Here is a 23,716-nt window from a genome sequence, read left to right on the forward strand (position 1 = left end):
AGCAGATGTGAACGAGGCCTTAGGCAGGTAAATAAAGTACTATTGTTGGAGTCACATACATTCTACATTGTTGTATAAAAACTGACGGAATTTGTTCAAAAGATAGACTTTTAAAGCTGGATTGTCAGCCGTAAACTCATTCTTTTTACCCACTGCTGTGTTTGTTATGTAGCCTAATCCTGCATTACAAGCATTCCAATATAATCCTAAATGTTTCTGCTGTAATGAATCTTATCTCCGTAAGCCTGGCTCTATTCTGATACATAGCCGGCGAGAGGGAAGCTTGTTATCTCCCCCCATTCCTGATTGGCTGAGGGCAGTTCATTGTGACACGAGGCTAAGAAGGGAAATAAACCTCATCCTTCTGCAGAAGCTGCTGAAAAATGATCTATGCTGTGTTCAAAGCAACCTAGATATGACACTGCTGTTTCTAGAAGCGAAAAAGGGCAAGGGTAGAAATAACATACAAATTGGCTTCAGTCAGAGGCAGTAAAGATGGAAAATGCCTGGAACCGGTTTCTCTTTTTTTTTTTTTTTTTCCCTACTATATATAATTCACTGAAATAAAAATGTGGGCAGTTACATATGTTATGTAAGTAGAACAAGTATTTATCTACTTATACTGTATATGTGTTTATTCCTGGAATATTATGGCTGTTCCTGCTGCTTTAAAGTGATGCAATGAAATTATGTTTTAATAGATTCCATGAATTTGGTGCGTTCCATTAAACCCCAGCATTGTAAAAAAAAAAATAGCTTTCTGGTGTTATATTTGGGAGGAGCTTACATGGTACCTGGCTGGATATTTAACCACTTAATGACAACCAGACTTATAAAAACGTCCTGCTAGAGCCTCTTAACGGCTCCAGGGCATTTTTATAAGTCAGACAGTGCTGCTGCTGCTGTGCGTATGGACGTGTGCGCTCCCGAACATGCATCCCCGTGCACGTGAGAAAAGCGAGAAAACACCATAGAAAAAATACACCTTTATTTCTAAATAATGTCACCATACTTTGCACTAGGGACATAATTAAAATCTCTTGATAACCAGAACAAATAAGCAGATAAAATGTGTGGGTTGTATGTACAGTAGCAGTGTTTATATTAAAACCATAGGGGATGAAATTTCCTTGTTTTTCCCTTTAAAATGCATAGAAAATAAAGTAATTACTGAAAACAAATATGAACCCCAAAAAGCCTCATTGGTGGTGAAAAAAACAAGGTATAGATCATTTCAATGTGATTAGTAGTGATTAAGCTATTGGCAAATTAAAGGGATGAGCTCGGAAAGGTGAAAATCGCTCTTGTCTGTTAGGGTAAAAACCGCTTTGGGGTGAAGTGAACCTGAGAGCCGCTTACTTGGGCATATTTATACTTGCCTAGGGCTTCCTCTAGCCCCAGGAGGTGCGTGGCGTGCGTGCGTCCTCTCCAGTGGCGGCTGTGCCATGCATGCACAGAAGAGCCCCGCCAGCCAAATTACCAGGACAACGGAGAGGACAGCGATGGAGCTCAAGCACCTAATGGGGCAAAAGCCAACATGTCAAACTCTGGCCCGCGGGCCAAATCTGGCCCTCAGAGCCATTCAATTTGACCCCCAAATGGTTTCCCCGCTTTGCATTATGTTTGGCCCACTCTAGACCACCAGGGAACCTATATTGGAGGTGGAGCCCTAGAACACTAGGGAAGCCATATGGGTGAAGTAGGGGGAAAGTATTAAAAAAATGAGGACTGTATAGGGCAGGGGTGCCACTAGCCACAAGGGAAATGTGTAGGGGAGGAAGGAGGACCACTAGACACCAGGGAACTGTATAGGGGTTGGATGGGGGCCATTAGACACCATGGAACTTTAAAAGGGAGGGAGGTGGTCAGAAGACATTTGAGGTTGGCCCGCGACTTGGTCCCAGTGTTCAGTTTCGACCCACTTTGTAGTTGGGTTTGACACCCCTGGGCTAGAGGAAGCCCTAGGTAAGTATAAATACGCCCAGTTAGGCTGATCTCAGGTTTCCTTTAAAGAAAACTTGTAACAACAAAAAAAAACCCTCTGGGGTTACTTACCTTGGGAGGGGGAAGTCTGTGAATCCTAATGAGGCTTCCCCCATCCTCCTCTGTCCCAGCAATGCAGCACTGCGAACCCCCTCAATAGTGGTGAGGTAAGTGTGCACAGGCAGTATTTACCTATCGTGTTCCTGCGCAGGCGCACTAGCGGCTCTTCCTTCAGGCTAAGGCAGAAATAGCCGAGCCTGATTGTATACACCCTACTGTGCAGACGTAAGTCCTTTGCGCCTGCGCAGTAGAGCGGATTTGATCGGGCTCGACTATTTCTGCCTAACCCGAGTGGAGAGCCGCTACTGCTCAGGATCGCGGTAGGTAAATATTGCCTGTGCAGCCTTTCAGGCTTTGTTGAGGCAGTTTCAGAGGAGCCAGCGCAGGATTCAGTTTTGAACGACTCAACAGACCAACGTGCTGTTTAAACGTCACTTTTACACGTCCAAACAAAGCGCGCAACAAACTAATTTACATGTCGTCTGACTCTTTGTCCAACTCACTTTTGACTTATTAGTTGGTCAAACGACTGCTGGTTGTTCGTACACACGTACAGACCTGACAGTCGTTTAAAAGACAGTTGGTCCATCTGACGCGTACACACGTCCAACTTGTCGTTCAAACAACAAATCGGATGACAAGTTGGGCGGAAAATTGAGACTTGTGTATACGTACTTTTAGGGAGGATGTTGTGAAGTGTGGCTAGCCGCACCAGTATATACAGTTTGTTGCAGCTCAGTGATAAGGGTTCCTCCTTTATCACAATGATCAGATTAGCTGTATATCTCATCACTGTTGCTATGAGATGAGCATGATGACAGATGGCAGGTGTAACTAAGCAATAGTCTTTAAGCCGTTGCCAGGCAGATCCTCAACCATTTCCTTCAGAAGGACCTGTCCCTTGTGGAATAGATCCACAGCTAATTATACATTTACTTTTAAAGCAAGTAGGCTTAAAGAGGTACTGTAGTGACTATTCTGCATTTTAGGAATACAAATAAAAGTTATGTTTTAATGACAGTTATCATTTCGGATTGTTCACGTGTTTGAGTCCCATGTTGCAAATCTTCAGACTCAGTTTCTGGTCTTTGCTTGTTTCTTTATATGTAAAGAGGCCCTGTAGTGACAAATAGAATGTAGTAAATTATTCAGGATACCCACTTATACTTTATTTATCCTGGTTTCAGCTTCACAAGCACTTTCTTTATCTAAATATTGCCGTGGGATAGAGCCCCACCCTCTCAGCGATGCTTAGCCTAAGCTGTTTAGCTATGTGGAATTCTCTTCCCAGAGCATTCTGGGAGTGATATTTGGATTCCTGAGAACCCCACAATTGCCCATTGTTTAACAACTGTTCCGCATGAAACAACCTCTGTACTAATTGAATATGAAGCGGGAAGCCTCTGGATTCACCTCACCCCCACCATTGCCACGTGTGGACCCTCTGAACATATCTGACAAGAGCTTGTCCGATATGTCTTGTATCTGAGTTGCCTGCTGTCAGGGCCGGGTCTAGACTTTTTGCTGCCTGAGGCCAACTTGGGAGGATCCCCCCCTTCCCCCCCCAATTTGGAATTATCGCACAGCACACAATTACTCTGCTTCCTTTAGTGTTCTTACAAGACATGCTGCAGCTCAAGACAATAACACACTGACTGGCTGTGAGTTTGTGATAAACAAACTGCTCACCCAAAGCCACTCCATTCCTCCTCAGTCAGGACAGCATTGCCACCTCCTCCTTTCTGCTGTGCAAGTTGAAACACTGCTGCTCTCCTGCCTCCCCCTCCTCACTCACACATACTCTAATCCTAATATAAGAGGGTGTTCTGGGCGGGGTGTGGTCTGGAGGAGGACGTGGGAAGCTACAAGAGCAGGGATGGCTAACCTTGGCACTCCAGCTGTGGTGGAACTACAAGTCCCATGAGGCATTGCAATATTCTGACAGCTCAGAAGCATAAGCATAACTCAGGGAGGCAGAGGCATGCTGGGATTTGTAGTTTTGTCTCAGCTGGCGTTCCAAGGTTAGCCATCACTGTACTAGAGGATCCAAAGGCTGGCTCTGTATAGGTAAGTGGATAACTTTAATTTCATGCGCCTCAAGTTCTCTTTTTTAAAGCAGACGTGAACTCAGAATGTCCTCTCTGTTCTAAAATGTAAGCAACCGCATAATAAACTTTACAGAAAAACATTAATTTGCTGCAGCTCATAGAAATCCTGTAATAAATCTGCAGTGTCTACTTCCTGCTTTCACGGAAGCAGACATAGGGTTAACATCCTGTGTACAAATTAGCTGCTCTGCTGAGGACTGCTGAGATTCCTGAGTTGACACAATTGAGAGATCAAATGACACTGGTGATTAGTCACAGATGAGGGGGAATTAGACAGGTTAAACTCTTTAAATACATACAGGATGCATTACTCTCTGTTTTCCTTCTGTCCTGTGCAACAGTTCAGGTCCACTTAGGATATTTTGCTTATTATCCACAGCTAAATCAGATTTTTTGTTTTGTTTTGCTAGACCTTTTTATATGGGAATGTGGATCGGAGCAAAAAATGTTTTTATCCAATAGACTGTAGGATATAATAAGACATGGACAGAGCAGAGATTTTTGCTTTGCATTGAGTACTGCACGGAGGTGTGTGTTAGGGGTAGACCTGATCAGTCAAAGAGGACCTCCAGAGTACTAAAATCCAGCAGCCTGCAAGTAAAAGAAAGTTATATTTATCTGAGAAGTCTTGTCCTGCGATGCCGTCCCGAAGTCCCTGCATCACTCGACTTCAGGCGCCTGGCCTTACTGTAGTAAATAGATTTGAGCCCAAGCGCCATCATCGATCTCCCCAGAGAGTTGCAGCGTCACCCGGAGGACGGAGGGGAAATTGCAGCACTGGAGCCCAGGGAGGTGAGTGCGAGCGGGGGCTGCTGCTGGTGTTTTGGCAGCATGATTTTTTTTTTTTTCAGATTTTTAGGGTCTGAAACGTTTTAAAAATACTGCCAGGGGGGGTAAGGAAGCTCCAGGTAAGTATGCTCCAGGTAAGACGCTTCTCATTTTGTTTCCCTTTAAGTAATACCAGTTCCCTGGCTGTCCTGCTGATCCTCTGCCTCTTATATTTTTACCCTTAAGCTACGTACACACATGCGACAACGATCGTTCGATGTCAACGACAAACGAACTTTTAATTGATGAAAGAACGACCTAAGTAAAGTTAGTTTTAAAAGGTGTGTAACGATCAGATCGTTAGAACGAACGTTACATCACGTAAAAGTAGCTATTGCGCTTGCGCATAAAAATGAAGTTCCATGGAGAAATAGTGAAATGCGCATGTCAAGCCTAGTACGAACGACCGTTTCCAACGATGTACTACTTTTGCAAACGATCGTCGTTGGGAAAAATCCGCCAAGCTAGATCATTCGTTTTGAACGATCTAGCTCGTCCGTCGTTAGACTTCATGGTCGTTGGCTGCTTTTTTCCAAACGATCGTCGTTTGAAATGATCGGGGAACGATCGTTTCAAACGACTATAGTCGCATGTGTGTACGCACCTTTAGACCCTGAACAAGCATGCAGCAAATCAGGTGTCTCTGATATTGTTGTCAGATCTAACGACTCGCTGCATGCTGGTTTCTGGTGTGTGATTCACACTACTGCAGCCAAATCGATCAGCAGGGCTGCCAGGCAACTGGTATTGCTTAAAAGGAAATAAATATGGCAGCCTCCATATACCTCTCTCACTACAGTTCTCCTTTAAACAACAAAAGCTATGTAGTATAAATAGAAGGGACCTCCGATCAGTCTGGTAACCATATAGACACGATGTCATTTGTCTGTTGCTTGGCGATGGTCACAAGACACGAGCAGCAAGCCGACAGCTTGTTAATCCATGACAATGACTTGTTTAAAATGCATACATCAGCTGACGTGTTTTCTGCCTCTTAACCCTTGAAAGGACAGGCAACGCTAAAGCAGCCACAGTGTTTCGTGCAAATGGTTAAATCTGAGGTGTGACTACATGAGAAATGCACATCCGTGACGGAAAACCATTTCCTGAAGGACAAGTGTACACCTTGCTTCACCTACATAGCTAAAGCAGCTTTATCTTATTGCTACGTCTGTCTCCATACCTGAGTGCTGTCACCTGACACCAGCTAAGGCCTTGTTCAAATTTAAAATGGAAATTGCTGATGGCAGCGATTTTCAATTTTTTTTTTTTTTTTTTTTTAGTGTTTCCCCTCCCCCCTCCTGGCGCTCCACTGCGCGCTACGATTTTGGGCAAAGCGCTTTTGTAATCACTTTTACAGAGTGATTCCGTTTTGTCACTTCCTGACGTCAGTCAGGAAGTGAACTCTTTGACCTGGAAATGAATACATACAATGTATTTTTAAAACTGCGAACGCAATTGCTGCATAAAGCGATTTTTGTGAGTGTTTAGCGTTCTTCCTATGCCTTCCATTAGAGCAAAAACGCCCCAAAAAATGGTACAAGCACTGCTTTGCGGAGCGCAAAACAGACAAAACGCATAGATATGAACCTTCTAGAGAATCATTGCACAGGTGTTTTGTGGGCGATTTTGAAAATCTCCTTCGCTTGAAAAAAGGCTGAGAATGGGCTGGGAATGGATTTTTGGATATTGATATTTTTCCAGATATGTTTGTGTAGGTCATCATTACACTCTGACACATCAGTCACGCTTTTAACTACGTTGAACTAGTGACAAGACCAGCTTAACGGGGAACTCCAGGCTAAACAAACATACTGTCATCAAGTTACATTAGTTATGTTAATTAGAATAGATAGGTAATATAATCTCTTACTTACCCTGTTTTAAAAGAACAGGCAAATGTTTGTGATTCATGGGGGCAGCCATCTTTGTCATGGGGGCAGCCATCTTTTTGGTTGAAAGGAGGTGACAAGGAGCAGGAGACACAGTTCCAACTGTCCTGTGTCCTGATTACCTCTCCCAGCTGCACACGCTAGGCTTCAAATGTCAAATTCAAAATGTAGAGAAAAAAAAATTTGCACCAAAACAGCAGAACGAGAACAACATCAGAAATCCCATCATGCTTTGCACAGCATCAGGGGAAAAAATCCCGGGCAGTTTTCTTCTGTGCAGCTAAAAATGAGGCTTGTATAAGAGAAACAAAGTTCTGATGCTGTGAAACTGTGAAAGAAACACCAAGCCTCTTCAGTGATGCGGAGTCGATTTTTAGTCCGGAGGTTCACTTTAAGGTGTACCCGAGGTGACATGAGATAAACGTGTATGTACAGTGCAAAACCTATTAAAGTGAATGTTTACCATTTAAAAAATAAAAGTCGGACACTCACCTAAGGAGAGGGAAGGCTCGGTCCTAATAAGCCTTCCCCCTCCTCTCCCGATGCCCGGTCCCGCGCAGGATCCCCCGTGGCAGTATTCGACCAGTTCGGTCAAATACTGCCACTTCTGCATGCCTTCGGAAGCCTTCGGGAGCACTCGGGCCCCGAAGACGGGCCGCTCCATACTACGCATGCGCGAGCGCCCTCTATGACGCACTCGCGCGTACGTAGTATGGAGCGGCCCGTCTTCGGAAGCCCGAGTGCTCCCGAAGTCCCTGCGGCGGCGGACGCGAACGGGGGAGCCAGCGCAGCACCGAGGGCCCCGGGAGAGGAGAGGGAAGGCTCATTAGGACCGAGCCTTCCCTCTCCTTAGGTGAGTATCTGACTTTTTTTTTATTTTTAATGTGGTACCCATTGGCTTTAATAACCAGGCTGTTTTACTTGTCTTGTTGTGCTGCCGAAGGAGTTAAATGGAACCCGAGGTGAGAGATATATGGAGGCTGCCATATTTATTTCCTTTTAAACCATGCCATTTGCCTGGCAGCCCTGTTGATCCTTTGGCACAAGTAGTGTCTCAGTCAAAACCCTGGAACAAGCATATGGCTAATCGAGTAAAACCTGAGTCAGAGTACCTGATCTGCTGCATGCCTGTTCAGGGTCTATGGCTAAAAGTATTAGAGAGACAGGGTCGGGAGGACTGCCAGGCAACTGGCATTGTTTTAAAGGAAATAAATATGGCAGCTTCCATATTCCTCTCACCTCGGGTATCGTTTAATTTCTAGGCTTGGAAGTGATAGTTACTGTCTTGTCAGCACCTTGCGGGGAATATAGTAAACTATAAAATCGAAATCACCGATAAGCAAAAAAAAGCTTTCCTGACAGAATACAACTTCTCAGAGCGGGGAGATATTGGTATTTTCACTCAGGGACACTTAATAGGCTGCCACTGAGCAGAGACAAAGAACATTAAAGAGAAACTCCAACCTAGAATTGAACTTTATCCCAATCAGTAGCTGATACCCCCTTTTACATGAGAAATATGATTTTCACAAACAGACCATCAGGGGGCGCTGTGTGACTGATTTTGTGCTGAAACCCCTCCCACAAGAAGCTCTGGGTACCGCGGTACTCTGGGCAAACTGCCACAATGTAACAATGTTCACAGACAGGAATTAGCTGTTTACAGCTGTCTCTAACAGCCAAAACAGCTAGGAGCAGCTACATAACCTGCCCACAGTAAAAATGTCACCATGTGATAAATGTCAGAATGTGAATCAGGGAGAGGAAAGATTTTACAATGAGCAAACACTGACTAAATCATTTATACATAATTATTGTAAAAATGAAGCACTTTTTTTTACTACATTATTTTCACTGGAGCTCCTCTTTAAAGTCTACTTTGTAAATGTTTAAATATAAAATAAAACCATGTGATATCTAAACAAAGTTATTTTTAGGAGTAAGAGGATAAATACAATTGTTAATCTTATCAGTTTTTCACTTCAGGTTTAAGAATGTGTAGTGTTTTATTTTCAGGTGTGTGTGCATTTTACACAAAAATAAACATATTTAGAAATTTGAACTATTACAATTTTTCTTTTTATATTTCTCAGTATTTTTTTGTAAGCTAAAGGAATGGCACTTTTCTGTTATAGTAAATAAGTCTTTGGTCATGCTAGCACACAAATGAAAGTCCCCAGACTTGGTAACAAACTTCGGGAACTATTCCTTTATAGAGTTTAGTTTATTTATAAAACGCCAACATATTACACAGCGCAACAGCGCAGGACATTAGTTAAGATTACAGACAATATTTAGGGGTTACATACAGTAATAAGACAATACAGGAATCCATGCAAACCAGATCACGCAGCACAGTATGAGTACAAAGTAATGCTTAGTCAGTCACTGGATTGGAGCATGGAGATTAGGCAAGTCGAGTTCACTTGGGTCCATAGGATGGGTGTACGGTAATGGAGGTGCGTGAACAGGTAGGAGACATGAGGAGGAGGACCCTGCCGAAGGCTTAAAATCTAGAGGGAGAGGTGGGGACATGTAAGGTAGGGGACCAGAGTTCAGAGCACTAGTGAGGGAGCATAGGCCAGAGTAAAAAAGGTGAGTTTTGAGGGCCTTCTTGAAGATGTTGAAGGAGGGGAATCCCTAATGGGGGGAGGTAGGGAGCTCCATAATGTTGGAGCAGCTCTTGAGAAGTCCTGGAGGCGTGCATGGGATTGGGTGATGCGGGGGGCAGTCAGGCGTAGTTAATTGGAGGAGCGGAGTGAGCGACTTGGCATGTACCTCTGGGTAAGATTAGAAATGTAGGTTGGGCAGGTTTTGTGGACAGATTTGTAAGCCAGACACAGTATATTGAATCTGATTCTGGACCGGATTGGAAGCCAGTGGAGGGATTCACAGAGGGGAGCCACTGTGGTGGAGCGAAGGGAGGAGTGGATAATTCTGGCTGCCGCATTCATGATGGACTGCCGCAGGGAAATTAGGGTCATAGGGAGACCAGACAGCAGGGCATTGCAGTAGTCAAGGTGGGAAATTATGAGGGCATGGATAAGGAGTTTGGTGGTGACAGAGGTCAGGAAAGGGTGGATCTTGCAGATGTTATGAAGGTGGAAGTTGCAGGACTTTGAGGTTTTGGATGTGGGGAGTGAAGGAGAGTGCGGAGTCCAGGGTGACACCCAGACAGCGGGCTTGAGAAGTAGGGAGAATGGTGGTGTAGTTAACAGTGACATTAACAGTTTTGCTTTCATTGCAGCAAAACCATACTCTCCTACAGGACTCCTCAACTTCACACTGGCTTAATTAGTGTTCTCCATGCTGAGTGGACAGTGCTGCTGCTTTTTGCTCTAGCCCCATACAGCCCATAATACAATATTCAATTATAAATCACTTAGTCATTGTTTCCCCATCTTTTTCCTGATTTACATTCTGAAATTTATAACCAGCGGCGACATCTTTTGTCCTATCAAATGCAGCTCTGCAGAATGTTTGTTCCTCAGAATTCTGAAGCCAGTGAAAATAATGCCTGTTCTCCCAGAATGCTCTGATAGGAGTATTCTGCAATAGCTACACTACCTAGGCTGAGTATCACTGGGAAGGCAGGACAATATACAGAAATCTATCGATATAGGTTTCTGAAGTGTTTTTTGATGCTAAAATCAGGAAAATTACTGTAAAGGTAGCCACTAACTGTCCAATTTCTAGCGAAAAATCGTTAGAGCGGTCAGATAATTGGAAGAAAAATCGTTCACTACACCATCAATGAACCAATCTTTGCTTCCTATCTATCACAACCAACAAGAAATTCCAAATTTGGTTTTGACGAAAATCCAGTCGTTCATAATCGATTTTTCCCATTAACTGAGATTTACAACCAATCCGATCAGAATTTCTAAACGCTTGAACGATTTTTCGCTAGAAATTGGACAGTTAGTGGTCACCTTAAGAGTCTGCATCCTGCAGAGGGTCAATGAGTCGTGCGTGCGCGCGATGGCAGACGGGGAAGCGGTGCGAACAGTGGGATTGGCGGGGGGGTCAGCCTCACTGGGGGTGAATAGATCCATCGGGCAGATCGCTCGCAAGGTGAAAGTTAAGAGCTGCCATACACAAGCCTGATTATCGGCTGAGGCAGCTGATCACAACTTAAGCGTGGGTATGGGCCTTCAGCAACAGAGGATCATCAAGACAGCCAGGCAATCTGCATTGTTTAAAAGGAAATAAATGTCAACTTTATATCCCTCTCACTTCAGGTTCCCTTTAAGTAACCAGTCACTAAAGTATTTTTAAGAACCAAAAAAACCAGTCAGCGGTCACAGAAGCATGCACTGTGTACTTGATTCACATGACTTTTAGATAATACAGTGTTCTCCCCAGGCCCTTTTAGCCAGGTGCTCCACCCGGCTAGTTTTGGTGAGCACCCGGCTGTCATCGGCTCACCTGCTCCTCTGCTGTAAGCAGAATTGTGCAGAGAAGCGCCGGCCTTGCATTCTCTCATCTCGCCCCACCCAGCTACTTTTTCATGCCACCCGGCTGGAAAACATTTCTGGAGAGAACACTGTAATAGTTTGTGTTGGTAACTGAGCAGTCACACACCTAACTCCATTTTTTTATGTATTAATTTTCCAGATATGCTGATTGATTGGAAGCAGAATTCAGAGGAAGTTATTGTAAAGCTCAACCCAGGAGCTGGAGCATTAAACGTGGATGATCTGAAGGCAGAATTCACAGATACCGATTGTATCATCAATTTCCCAGGTAAGCTGGACAAACTGTGAGGCCTTGTTCACATCTAAAATCGAAATCGATGACGCCAGCGGTTTCGATTCTTTGCGCTTACCTGCGCACTGCGTTTTTTTTTTTTTTTTAATAAAGCGCTGTTCTGAATGCTTTTGCAGAGCGATTCTGTTTTTTCACTTCCTAACGTGAGTCAGGAAGTGAAGTCTTTCAGCCGAAAATGAATAAATACAAATATTTATTAATGAAAGCGCTGGGGAAATCGCTATACAAAGCATTTTTTCAAGCACTTTGCCATTTTCCTATACCTTCCATTATAGACAAATCACCCCTAAAATGATACAGGCAGCACTTTGGTGAGCGGATCTACCAAGCTGATCGCTCAAGTCCAGTCTTATCAGCTGAACGACAGACTGTAAACACGCCCGATTTGACGTCCGAACGACGGGTCGTCTGCGAAAATGACGTGTATGGGCCTTAACTGTAGCTCTAAATCAATCAGCTTCCTTGTAGATCCCGAAGCTAATCATGTAGCTTTTCTACTAATTCTGTATCATCCAGGCAGCACAGAAATGTGCACAGAGTAGCACACTATAAGTACTTTACATGCATACCTTTGCATGCTGTGCAAGCTGTTGTGTGATTATTGCATGCAAATCCCTGCATATTGAGCTCTGTGCATTTTGATCTAGCTTAGGCCCGGTTCACATTAGCTTTTAGCTGCAGATCCAGCCGTACGGCTCCGGTTTCCGCTCCGCTGAATGGACGAAAAAAATGCAACAGGACCCAATTTTCCGGACCGTTTCGCTCAGCAGAAAGGAAACTGAAGGTTTTGCAGCACAATAAGAACCAATGAAAATGGACGTTTTATAGCACACTGGCTGTAAAAACGGACCGGTTTCCCGGATCCAGATGGCCGGATCCGTATTGCCCGATCCGCTAAAAAAAGCAGGTGTGAATCGGGCCTTTGATAATGAAAAGAAAACCTTTCTCCCAGTTATTGACTGTTATGACTTTATGTGCTGTGGCAATCCAAAACCAGAAAAAGTACCCCAATAAATAGCACCACACTGACCAATAGGATAATAGAATAATCACGTAATTTTATTGACCTAATGCAGACGCTGAATAAAAACCATTAAAAATCGCTGACAGGTGATGAGCGTGGTGTTACAGCCATAAAAATATTACATATGGTAAAGATCATAAGTACATGGTCAGACTGATCAAAAAGTGTATTGGCACGTAAAAGAGGAAGTTGATCAATATGATTGAATAAATACAGCTGATTATAGTGCAAAAAAATTCATTTAAGACACTCAAAATATTGTAATGTGCAAAAAAGTATAAATATAGGTAATAGATAAAGGTACCAAAAACCTTAACCACTTGCCGACCAGGGGTGATTTGCCTGATCTGTGCTGCGTGGGCTCTCCAGCCCGCATCACAGATCAGTATTATGCCAGGGCGATCAGACTTCCCCCCCCCCCCCCTTTTTTCCCCACTAGGGGGATGTCCTGCCGGGGGGGTCTGATCGCCGCCGGCCATCTGCGTTTTACGGGGGGGGGGGGGGGGGGGCTCCTCAAAGCCCCCCTCCGCAGCCATTTCCGCCCTCTGCCTCCTTACCTCCCTCCCTCTCTCCGTAATGCGCAGGACGGAGTTCCGTCCTGCGCATTGGATAGGCTTCCGCCTATCAGATGCCGGCGATCCCTGGCCAATCGGAGGCCGGGGATCGCCGATCTGCCCTACGGCGCTGCTGCGCAGCAGCGCCGTATGATGTAAACAGCGGGGATTTCTTCCCCGCGTGTTTACATTTTGCCGGCGAGCCGTGATCGGCGGCTCTCCGGCTGTTCATGGAGACACCCTCCGTGAACTGACATGGAAATCGAGCGGCCGTTTCCATGGTAACCCGCAGACGACCAGTTTACGCCGATCGGCGTTAGCTGGTCGTCAAGAGGTTAAAGGATACCACAACTGAAATGTGACATAATGAGATAGACATGTGTATGTACAGTGCCTAGCACACAGATAACTAGGCTGTGTTCCTTTTTTTTCTTTCTCTGCCTGAAAGAGTTAAATATCAGGTATGTAAGTGGCTGACTCAGTCCTGACTCAGACAGGAAGTGACTACAGTTTGACCCTCACTGATAAGAAATTCCAACTATAAAACACTTTCCTAGCAGAAAATGGCTTCTGAGAGCAAGAAAGAGGTAAAAAAGGGGAATTTCTTATCAGTGAGGGTCACACTGTAGTCACTTCCTGTCTGAGTCAGGACTGAGTCAGCCACTTACATACCTGATATTTAACTCTTTCAGGCAGAGAAAGAAAAAAAGGAACACAGCATAGTTATCTGTGTGCTAGGTACTGTACATACACATGTCTATCTCATTATGTCACATTTCAGTTGGGGTATCCTTTAATGCATCACGCGGGCAAGCACCCGCTTCAAAAGAGGAAAGATTGTTTATTTGTATCTGGTAAACCAGTAATAAGGATCTAATCAGGCAATCCAAAAGTTAAAAATCACTATTACTTTTCTTGTTGGTAAATGATCATTCCCCAGTTTACCTGACTCTTATTTGGTACACAAAAAGGAAGTTGCAGGGCATGCTGGGTTGTCCTTTATTACTTCTCTACTTCCCCTTCAGACTTAACTAATGCAGCCTGATTGGCTGAAGCCTCTTTCCCTCCTGTTTTCCCCTCCCACACTTCTGTTCCTCTCTGATTGGCCAATATTTCTCATGCTGAGACAATGCACTTTCTATAGTGAAGGGCGGGCAAATCAGGCAGAGGAGAGTAAGGGAGGAAATGACATCAGGATTGGCTTCAAAATAGCCACAGTTAATATAGGATATGCTAAGAAGGATTTTCTTTTTCTCTTGTTCTGTAGAAAAATCACTAAAATCAAAACATGGACAGTGCAATGCATATTTTATGTAAGCAGAGCAAGTAGTTATCTACTTATATATGTGGTTTGTTTTTTCTGAGATAGTATGGCTGACAGCTCCTCTTTAAAGGGAATGTCCAAGCAAAATAAAAAAATGAGTTTCACTTACCTGGGGCTTCTGCCAGCCCCATGTAGCCATCCTGTGCCCTCATAGTCACTCACCGCTGCTCCAGTCCCCTGCTGGCAGCTTGCCGACCTCGGAGGTCGGGGGCCGCATTGCGTACATTTTTACGCATTCCCGCTAGTGCAGGAACATTAACACATACATTTTTACGCATTACTGGTTCAATGCGTAAAAATTTACGCATTGAACCAGTAACGCGTAAAAATGTATGCATTAATGTTCCTGCACTAGCGGGAATGCGTAAAAATGTACGCAATGCGGCCCCGACCTCCGAGGTCGGCAAGCTGCCAGCAGGGGACTGGAGCAGCAGTGAGTGACTATGAGGGCACAGGATGGCTGCATGGGGCTGGTAGAAGCCCCAGGTAAGTGAAACTCATTTTTTTATTTTGCTTGAACCTTCCCTTTAAGGTTTAGCGTTGTTTTCCCCTGGTCTTTCCTGATCTTCTTGGCACGTAAGCACTTGTGATTTGTGGGAGTTTTGCCCTCTCACCATTTGCTGCTAGCACTTGGCACTTTACCTCTGGCTATTATGGGAGCGTTATTTGTCAGCACTTCTATTCAGGTTGTGCTGTCTTCATATTTTTCATACACACTTTTGCTCCCTTTTTGCCACTGTGTACAGCATACAGTTCTGCTAGCACTATTGCACTCTGCAATGTATTTATTTTTTTGGTACCTTTATCTATTACCTATACTTATACTTCTTTGCACATTCCTATACTGTGAGTGAATTTTTTGCACTATAATAGTCTATTTATTCAATCGTATTGATCAATTTTTTTTTTTTATTTTTTTTTTTTTATTTTTTACACGTGCCAGTATACTTTTTGATCAGCCTGACCATGTACTTATGTTGTTTACCATATGGAATGTTGTTTTTCTGGCTGTGACACCACGCTTATCACCTGTCAGTGATTTTTAATTGATTTTTATTCAGTGTCTTGTATTATCTCAATAAAGTTACATGATTGTTCTATTATCCTGTTGGCTAGTGTGGTGCTATTTTTTGGGGTACCTTTTCTTGCTGGTGCATGCTTTGCCCCTAGCACACGCTGTATTGGGGTACATTTTCTTGCTGGTGCATGCTTTGCCCCTAGCACACGCTGTATTGGGGTACATTTTCTTGCTGGTGCATGATTTGCCCCTAGCACACGCTGTATTGGGGTACATTTTCTTGCTGGTGCATGTTTTGCCCCTAGCACACGCTGTATTGGGGTACATTTTGTTGCTGGTGCATGTTTTGCCCCTAGCACACGCTGTATTAGGGTACATTTTCTTGCTGGTGCATGTTTTGCCCCTAGCACACGCTGTATTAGGGTACATTTTCTTGCTGGTGCATGCTTTGCCCCTAGCACACGCTGTATTAGGGTACATTTTCTTGCTGGTGCATGTTTTGCCCCTAGCACACGCTGTATTAGGGTACATTTTCTTGCTGGTACATGTTTTGCCCCTAGCACACGCTGTATTGGGGTACATTTTCTTGCTGGTGCATGCTTTGCCCCTAGCACACGCTGTATTGGGGTACCTTTTCTTGCTGGTGCATGTTTTGCCCCTAGCACACGCTGTATTAGGGTACATTTTCTTGCTGGTACATGTTTTGCCCCTAGCACACGCTGTATTAGGGTACATTTTCTTGCTGGTGCATGCCTTGCCCCTAGCACACGCTGTATTAGGGTACATTTTCTTGCTGGTGCATGTTTTGCCCCTAGCACACGCTGTATTAGGGTACATTTTCTTGCTGGTGCATGTTTTGCCCCTAGCACACGCTGTATTGGGGTACATTTTCTTGCTGGTGCATGCTTTGCCCCTAGCACACGCTGTATTAGGGTACATTTTCTTGCTGGTGCATGTTTTGCCCCTAGCACACGCTGTATTAGGGTACATTTTCTTGCTGGTGCATGCTTTGCCCCTAGCACACGCTGTATTAGGGTACATTTTCTTGCTGGTGCATGCTTTGCCCCTAGCACACGCTGTATTAGGGTACATTTTCTTGCTGGTGCATGCTTTGCCCCTAGCACACGCTGTATTAGGGTACATTTTCTTGCTGGTACATGTTTTGCCCCTAGCACACGCTGTATTGGGGTACATTTTCTTGCTGGTGCATGTTTTGCCCCTAGCACACGCTGTATTGGGGTACATTTTCTTGCTGGTGCATGTTTTGCCCCTAGCACACGCTGTATTGGGGTACATTTTCTTGCTGGTGCATGCTTTGCCCCTAGCACACGCTGTATTGGGGTACATTTTCTTGCTGGTGCATGATTTGCCCCTAGCACACGCTGTATTGGGGTACATTTTCTTGCTGGTGCATGTTTTGCCCCTAGCACACGCTGTATTGGGGTACATTTTCTTGCTGGTGCATGTTTTGCCCCTAGCACACGCTGTATTAGGGTACATTTTCTTGCTGGTGCATGTTTTGCCCCTAGCACACGCTGTATTAGGGTACATTTTCTTGCTGGTGCATGCTTTGCCCCTAGCACACGCTGTATTAGGGTACATTTTCTTGCTGGTGCATGTTTTGCCCCTAGCACACGCTGTATTAGGGTACATTTTCTTGCTGGTACATGTTTTGCCCCTAGCACACGCTGTATTGGGGTACATTTTCTTGCTGGTGCATGCTTTGCCCCTAGCACACGCTGTATTGGGGTACCTTTTCTTGCTGGTGCATGTTTTGCCCCTAGCACACGCTGTATTAGGGTACATTTTCTTGCTGGTACATGTTTTGCCCCTAGCACACGCTGTATTAGGGTACATTTTCTTGCTGGTGCATGCCTTGCCCCTAGCACACGCTGTATTAGGGTACATTTTCTTGCTGGTGCATGTTTTGCCCCTAGCACACGCTGTATTAGGGTACATTTTCTTGCTGGTGCATGTTTTGCCCCTAGCACACGCTGTATTGGGGTACATTTTCTTGCTGGTGCATGCTTTGCCCCTAGCACACGCTGTATTAGGGTACATTTTCTTGCTGGTGCATGTTTTGCCCCTAGCACACGCTGTATTAGGGTACATTTTCTTGCTGGTGCATGCTTTGCCCCTAGCACACGCTGTATTAGGGTACATTTTCTTGCTGGTGCATGCTTTGCCCCTAGCACACGCTGTATTAGGGTACATTTTCTTGCTGGTGCATGCTTTGCCCCTAGCACACGCTGTATTAGGGTACATTTTCTTGCTGGTGCATGTTTTGCCCCTAGCACACGCTGTATTGGGGTACATTTTCTTGCTGGTGCATGTTTTGCCCCTAGCACACGCTGTATTGGGGTACATTTTCTTGCTGGTGCATGTTTTGCCCCTAGCACACGCTGTATTGGGGTACATTTTCTTGCTGGTGCATGCTTTGCCCCTAGCACACGCTGTATTGGGGTACATTTTCTTGCTGGTGCATGATTTGCCCCTAGCACACGCTGTATTGGGGTACATTTTCTTGCTGGTGCATGTTTTGCCCCTAGCACACGCTGTATTGGGGTACATTTTCTTGCTGGTGCATGTTTTGCCCCTAGCACACGCTGTATTGGGGTACATTTTCTTGCTGGTGCATGTTTTGCCCCTAGCACACGCTGTATTAGGGTACATTTTCTTGCTGGTGCATGCTTTGCCCCTAGCACACGCTGTATTAGGGTACATTTTCTTGCTGGTGCATGTTTTGCCCCTAGCACACGCTGTATTAGGGTACATTTTCTTGCTGGTACATGTTTTGCCCCTAGCACACGCTGTATTGGGGTACATTTTCTTGCTGGTGCATGCTTTGCCCCTAGCACACGCTGTATTGGGGTACCTTTTCTTGCTGGTGCATGTTTTGCCCCTAGAACACGCTGTATTAGGGTACATTTTCTTGCTGGTACATGTTTTGCCCCTAGCACACGCTGTATTAGGGTACATTTTCTTGCTGGTGCATGTTTTGCCCCTAGCACACGCTGTATTGGGGTACATTTTCTTGCTGGTGCATGCTTTGCCCCTAGCACACGCTGTATTAGGGTACATTTTCTTGCTGGTGCATGTTTTGCCCCTAGCACACGCTGTATTAGGGTACATTTTCTTGCTGGTGCATGCTTTGCCCCTAGCACACGCTGTATTAGGGTACATTTTCTTGCTGGTGCATGCTTTGCCCCTAGCACACGCTGTATTAGGGTACATTTTCTTGCTGGTGCATGCTTTGCCCCTAGCACACGCTGTATTAGGGTACATTTTCTTGCTGGTGCATGTTTTGCCCCTAGCACACGCTGTATTGGGGTACATTTTCTTGCTGGTGCATGTTTTGCCCCTAGCACACGCTGTATTGGGGTACATTTTCTTGCTGGTGCATGTTTTGCCCCTAGCACACGCTGTATTGGGGTACATTTTCTTGCTGATGCATGCTTTGCCCCTAGCACACGCTGTATTGGGGTACATTTTCTTGCTGGTGCATGTTTTGCCCCTAGCACACGCTGTATTGGGGTACATTTTCTTGCTGGTGCATGCTTTGCCCCTAGCACACGCTGTATTGGGGTACATTTTCTTGCTGGTGCATGATTTGCCCCTAGCACACGCTGTATTGGGGTACATTTTCTTGCTGGTGCATGTTTTGCCCCTAGCACATGCTGTATTGGGGTACATTTTCTTGCTGGTGCATGTTTTGCCCCTAGCACACGCTGTATTGGGGTACCTTTTCTTGCTGGTGCATGTTTTGACCTTAGCACACGCTGTACCACAATTATCTTTTGTATAGTATGGAGCTTGTTCTGCCCCTCCCACCTCTTGAATTATTACTTGAGCAGAACGATATCTGATAAAGTAAACCACTTTGCCCAGTCCCTTGCAGTTTACTATAAAAGGATTCTACTGTACTGATATTCTGCTCAGGGTGCTCCTATTGAAAAGTTTCTTCAAAACCCCAGAGTGAAGTTTGCACCCTAGTTTGTTCCTTACAAATGATTTTTAGTTATTGGCTTGTGTTTTCTTATATTGTGTGTTAGCAGATCCCTTCCATGTAATTGTATCCTTTTCTGGGAATTTTATTTAACGACCGCGCGGCAGCCCCAGGACCGCCTAACGCCGATTTGGGGGGGAAGTCCTGGAGCTGCACTTTAGCAGGGAACGTGCGCACGCATGCGCGATCGTTCCCTGCCGAGCAGCCTGCTAGCTGCGATCTCGGCTAGCAGGCCGTTAATAAACGAAAAAGGGAAAGAAATCCCCTTTGTTTACATTGGTACAGCTCTGCAATCTTTTGCAGTGCTTTACAAGGGTCACTGAGCTGTCCCTCAGAGTGGCAGGGATCGAAGCCTTCTCATAGGCTGATGCCTATGAGAGGCGGAGAAGAGGACGGATCGCCATCCTAAGCCAATCGGGACTAGGCAGGGGGGTGGGAAGGAGGGGTTAGGGAGTGAATATCAGGCACAGAAAGCCTGAGGAAAAATAAAACACAGGATCGCAGGAGCGATCAGACACATCCAGAATAATGTCCTGTTAAAGTGGATCCGAGATGAACTTTTACTCATTGCATAATTGTGTTCCTTTCCTATAGTTTATAGGGCATTCCTCTAGCCAAATACTTTTTTGTTTTTGTTTTAATACCGTTTGTTTTTAATATATTGCAATGCTGTTATGTACATGTACGTAAGCTTGATAAACCTCAGCCGAGTTCAGCATATATATAAGGTTGTCCTACATCTAGCAATTTTGTGGGTCGTTTGACCATCAAATTTTGATAATTTTATCGAATCAGAAGAAAATATGTATGGCAGCATGTCTGTACAATCGATGATTTGAGGAATTTCACCCTGAAATCAGTCACAAGCATCTATTGGACATGCTGGAAAATCTTGGCTGCAGGCGCTCGAGGGGCTCGTTGGTAACTGCTTTCGATATCGCTACAATAGACGTAGCCAATGGTCTCCTGGCCAGTATGTTCAGGGCTGTGGAGTCGGAGCAATTTTGGGTACCTGGAGTTGGAGTCGGTTGTTTCATAAACTGAGGAGTCGGAGTCAGAGCTGGAGTCGGATGATTTTTGTACCATCTCCACAGCTCTGAGGGTGTTCCTAAGTCTAAAATGTCCACCCGTGTGCAGTGTTCTAAAATCTCACCTGTCGGCGCAAATCCTAACCTGCAGGACTTCCCTGTCTGCCTTTACTGCGAGTGCCTGTAGCCCGTGGCACCAGGCGTGTGGGACTTCACATGCATCGGTCTGGTGCCACGTGGAACAGGCATGCCCAAGAGAGAATGCCGGCAGGAACTTCAAAATCCTCCAAATTTCTCTTTTCTTCTTTTCCTTTTTCCTTTTCACTTCACTGTTTGTGCATATAGTTTGAAAGATAGGTATAGATCCTTATTATGATTGTTAGAAATGGCTCAATTTTATGGACAAGGTTTTTGCTTCCGCTGAACCCGGTCAGTTTAGCCCTTTTCAGTCCAGAATCAAGTTCCAATCTCGCTGGAGTTAGGATCTCACAAGCTCTCTGAAACATTCTGTACAAAATACCTCTACCCAACCATAATTGGTCTAGTTAATGGGTAGTTGTTATCTTCGTGAGTTCTGTTCTATAATTTTATATGCAATGACCTTTCCTATATAAATTAGTGATTTATTGTTGCATTAGAATACAAAAGCTGTTTATAGGACTAAAAATGCTGCTATCCTATCTCTTCCTATTGGATGTTTATTGTTGTGTTTTTATACACCTATATGTAACTAAGGGCTGGTTCAGACGGACGCTTGCGGAACGTTTACTGCCAGTGTTCGGGGCTTGGCGTTAAACGCTCCCATTCAAGTGATTGTACCAAGCTTTCATGCGCGTTTACACAAACGCAGCGTTCGGGTCCTGATTTTCACTGGCGTTCAAGGAGCCCCTGGAAGCTACATATAGCTTCCAGGAGTGGTTAACCTCGACGGGTAATGTCTCCCTAGGGGAAGAAAAAAACGCGACCACATCCGAACGCAACGTGAACGCTGCTGAAAGCCCGAACACATTGCCGCCACAACGCCAATGAACGCGTCGCCTCCAAACGTCCGTCTGAACCAGCCCTTATAGATATAGTTTAAGGCCGTTTTGACTTCTTATGTTGTTATGAAATCGTGCCTTATGTTCTGCTGTTTTATTTTCTTTTTACTATTTGAAATCAATAAAAATGATTGAACAAAATCCTCCAGATGTTGCTGGTGGAGTGGAGCAGAGGGCAATGGCTGTACGGCCAGCTAATGGTCCAACCCCGCACCACCATTGGCCCACAACCTTACAAATGTCCCTTGTTAGGAGGTTCATTTTTTATTTTATTTTTTAAATGGTGCTTAGGCTGCTTTACAGATGTAATATACTGACTGATGTAAGTTTTTAGGCTTTATAATTCAAATGACTGGTTTGATAGTAATAAATATATTGGCATGGGTAGCATGGTATCTAGGTAGCTAGCAGGGCTGTGGAGTCAAAGCAATTTTCGGTGGTCGGTGGTTTTATAAACTGAGGAGTTGGAGTCGAATGATTTTTTGTTGACTTCACAGCCGTGGTAGTGCTTTTATGTTGCCAGGGAACAGCCTGCACTGAATTTGTATGCGCTACACTTGTTAAATGTTTCCTAGAGGTGTGTTTATAAATGTGTAGCAATGATTTCACACCTGCTGTATTTCATCTGTTGGTTCCCTTCTGCCCCAGAGCCCGGCTTTAATCCCTTCATTACTGTGTTTGCAGAGGGAAGTCAGTGGAATTGTCATTTCCATGAAGAGATCGAGGGCTCCTGCAGTAAAATTCAGTATAAAGAGAAGGGGAACTTCCTACAACTGATTCTGCAGAAGAAAATTCCCATGAACAAATGGCCCAGCCTGCAGGTAAGACAACGATACTAAACCTTTATATCGTGCTTTTTTTTTCTCCTGGCGGATTTATAGTGCCCGCCCCTAGGACACGCTCTATAGGCAGTAGCAGTGTTAGGGAGACTTACCCAAGGTCTCCTACTGAATAGGTGCTGACTTTTTACTGAACAGGAGGAGCTGAGATTGGTACCCTGGTCTCCTGTGTCAGAGGCGGAGCCCTTAACCAGTACACTAACCAGCCATCCTCCAGGCACAAATACTTTCCTAAACCCGTGCAGTTCTCGAAGTCCAAATTCCTTTATATTAAGGTAGCCATTAAATGAACACTATTGATTAACATGTTTTTTAAACCTGGGATTGAGAGAGTTCCTGAAGTAAATAAAGTCACTTGTTTATCTCTTTTTTGTTTACTGTATCAAATTCCTTTTACTCTAAACTGATGGCAGTTTGCTCTTATCTGACAGCAGACTGAGCCATGAGGGGCGGGGGAATTCCCTCTCCATATATCGGTTAACCCTGTATGTGTGTGTGAGAAAGCTCTCACTAGCTGCAGCTGCCTGTGTCATGTGTCTCTGACAGAGCTGTCTGCAGAGAGCAGAGGAAATATAACTTTATAACTTGTTATGAACATGTGTAATTGTCTGTGACACCACAGCATTTCATACCATTCTTGCTTTCAGAGAAAAATACTCTGTATTCTGGTTTGCAAAAAAAACCACTGGCAGTGCATTGAAGCAGACCCCCCTTGTGAGAACGATTTGTCCCAGTAGAGCTAAATCCTACACACAATGAATTAAAGCTTTTGCCTCTGATATTTAACATGAAAAGTAGGAAAATGTTTACACAGCTACTTAGATTAGATTAGACATTATTTGTACATTGTCATTTTAGAACACTTGGGTTTGATAATGTTCCTTTTATTGATGGAAACCCATGGACAATCATTTAAGCATTCCGGTTGATCGGAAACGATCAATCATGTCCAGTACTGGCTGAAAACCTGCCAACCAATTCGATCAGCTCAATGGAGCGATCCCATCAGTCTGATTGGATTTGTGGGTTTTAATGTGTCCCTGTAATGAGAGGAACATGGAAGCCAAAGCAGCACGTTTGGCCACCACAGCCACCTGGAAATTTGGCCGCTGCCATAAACCACAGTGTTAATTGTGTCTATTGCCATGCTCAGTGGAGAATTTGGGTGCTCAATGTAGACGAAGCAACAGAAGCAAGCGCAGTAACGGTGCAAAGAGCATAGGAAATAGCGGAATAATATGA

At 44.6% G+C, this 23,716-nt stretch overlaps 1 protein-coding gene across 3 annotated transcripts in view; it reads left to right on the top strand.

Annotated features, from left to right (window-relative positions):
- USP19 (ubiquitin specific peptidase 19) overlaps window positions 1–23,716 on the top strand; it is a 157,312-nt gene that overhangs the window by 36,078 nt on the left and 97,518 nt on the right. For all 3 annotated transcript variants that reach the window (XM_068252644.1, XM_068252645.1, XM_068252646.1), the window contains exons 3-4: window positions 11,489–11,617; window positions 22,320–22,456. In XM_068252644.1, coding sequence (XP_068108745.1) covers window positions 11,489–11,617; window positions 22,320–22,456 — 266 coding nt within the window. The remainder of the gene's footprint in view (window positions 1–11,488; window positions 11,618–22,319; window positions 22,457–23,716) is intronic.

Source organism: Hyperolius riggenbachi, chromosome 9 (assembly GCF_040937935.1).
Source record: "Hyperolius riggenbachi isolate aHypRig1 chromosome 9, aHypRig1.pri, whole genome shotgun sequence".
In the NCBI taxonomy this organism is placed as follows: Eukaryota; Metazoa; Chordata; class Amphibia; order Anura; family Hyperoliidae; genus Hyperolius; species Hyperolius riggenbachi.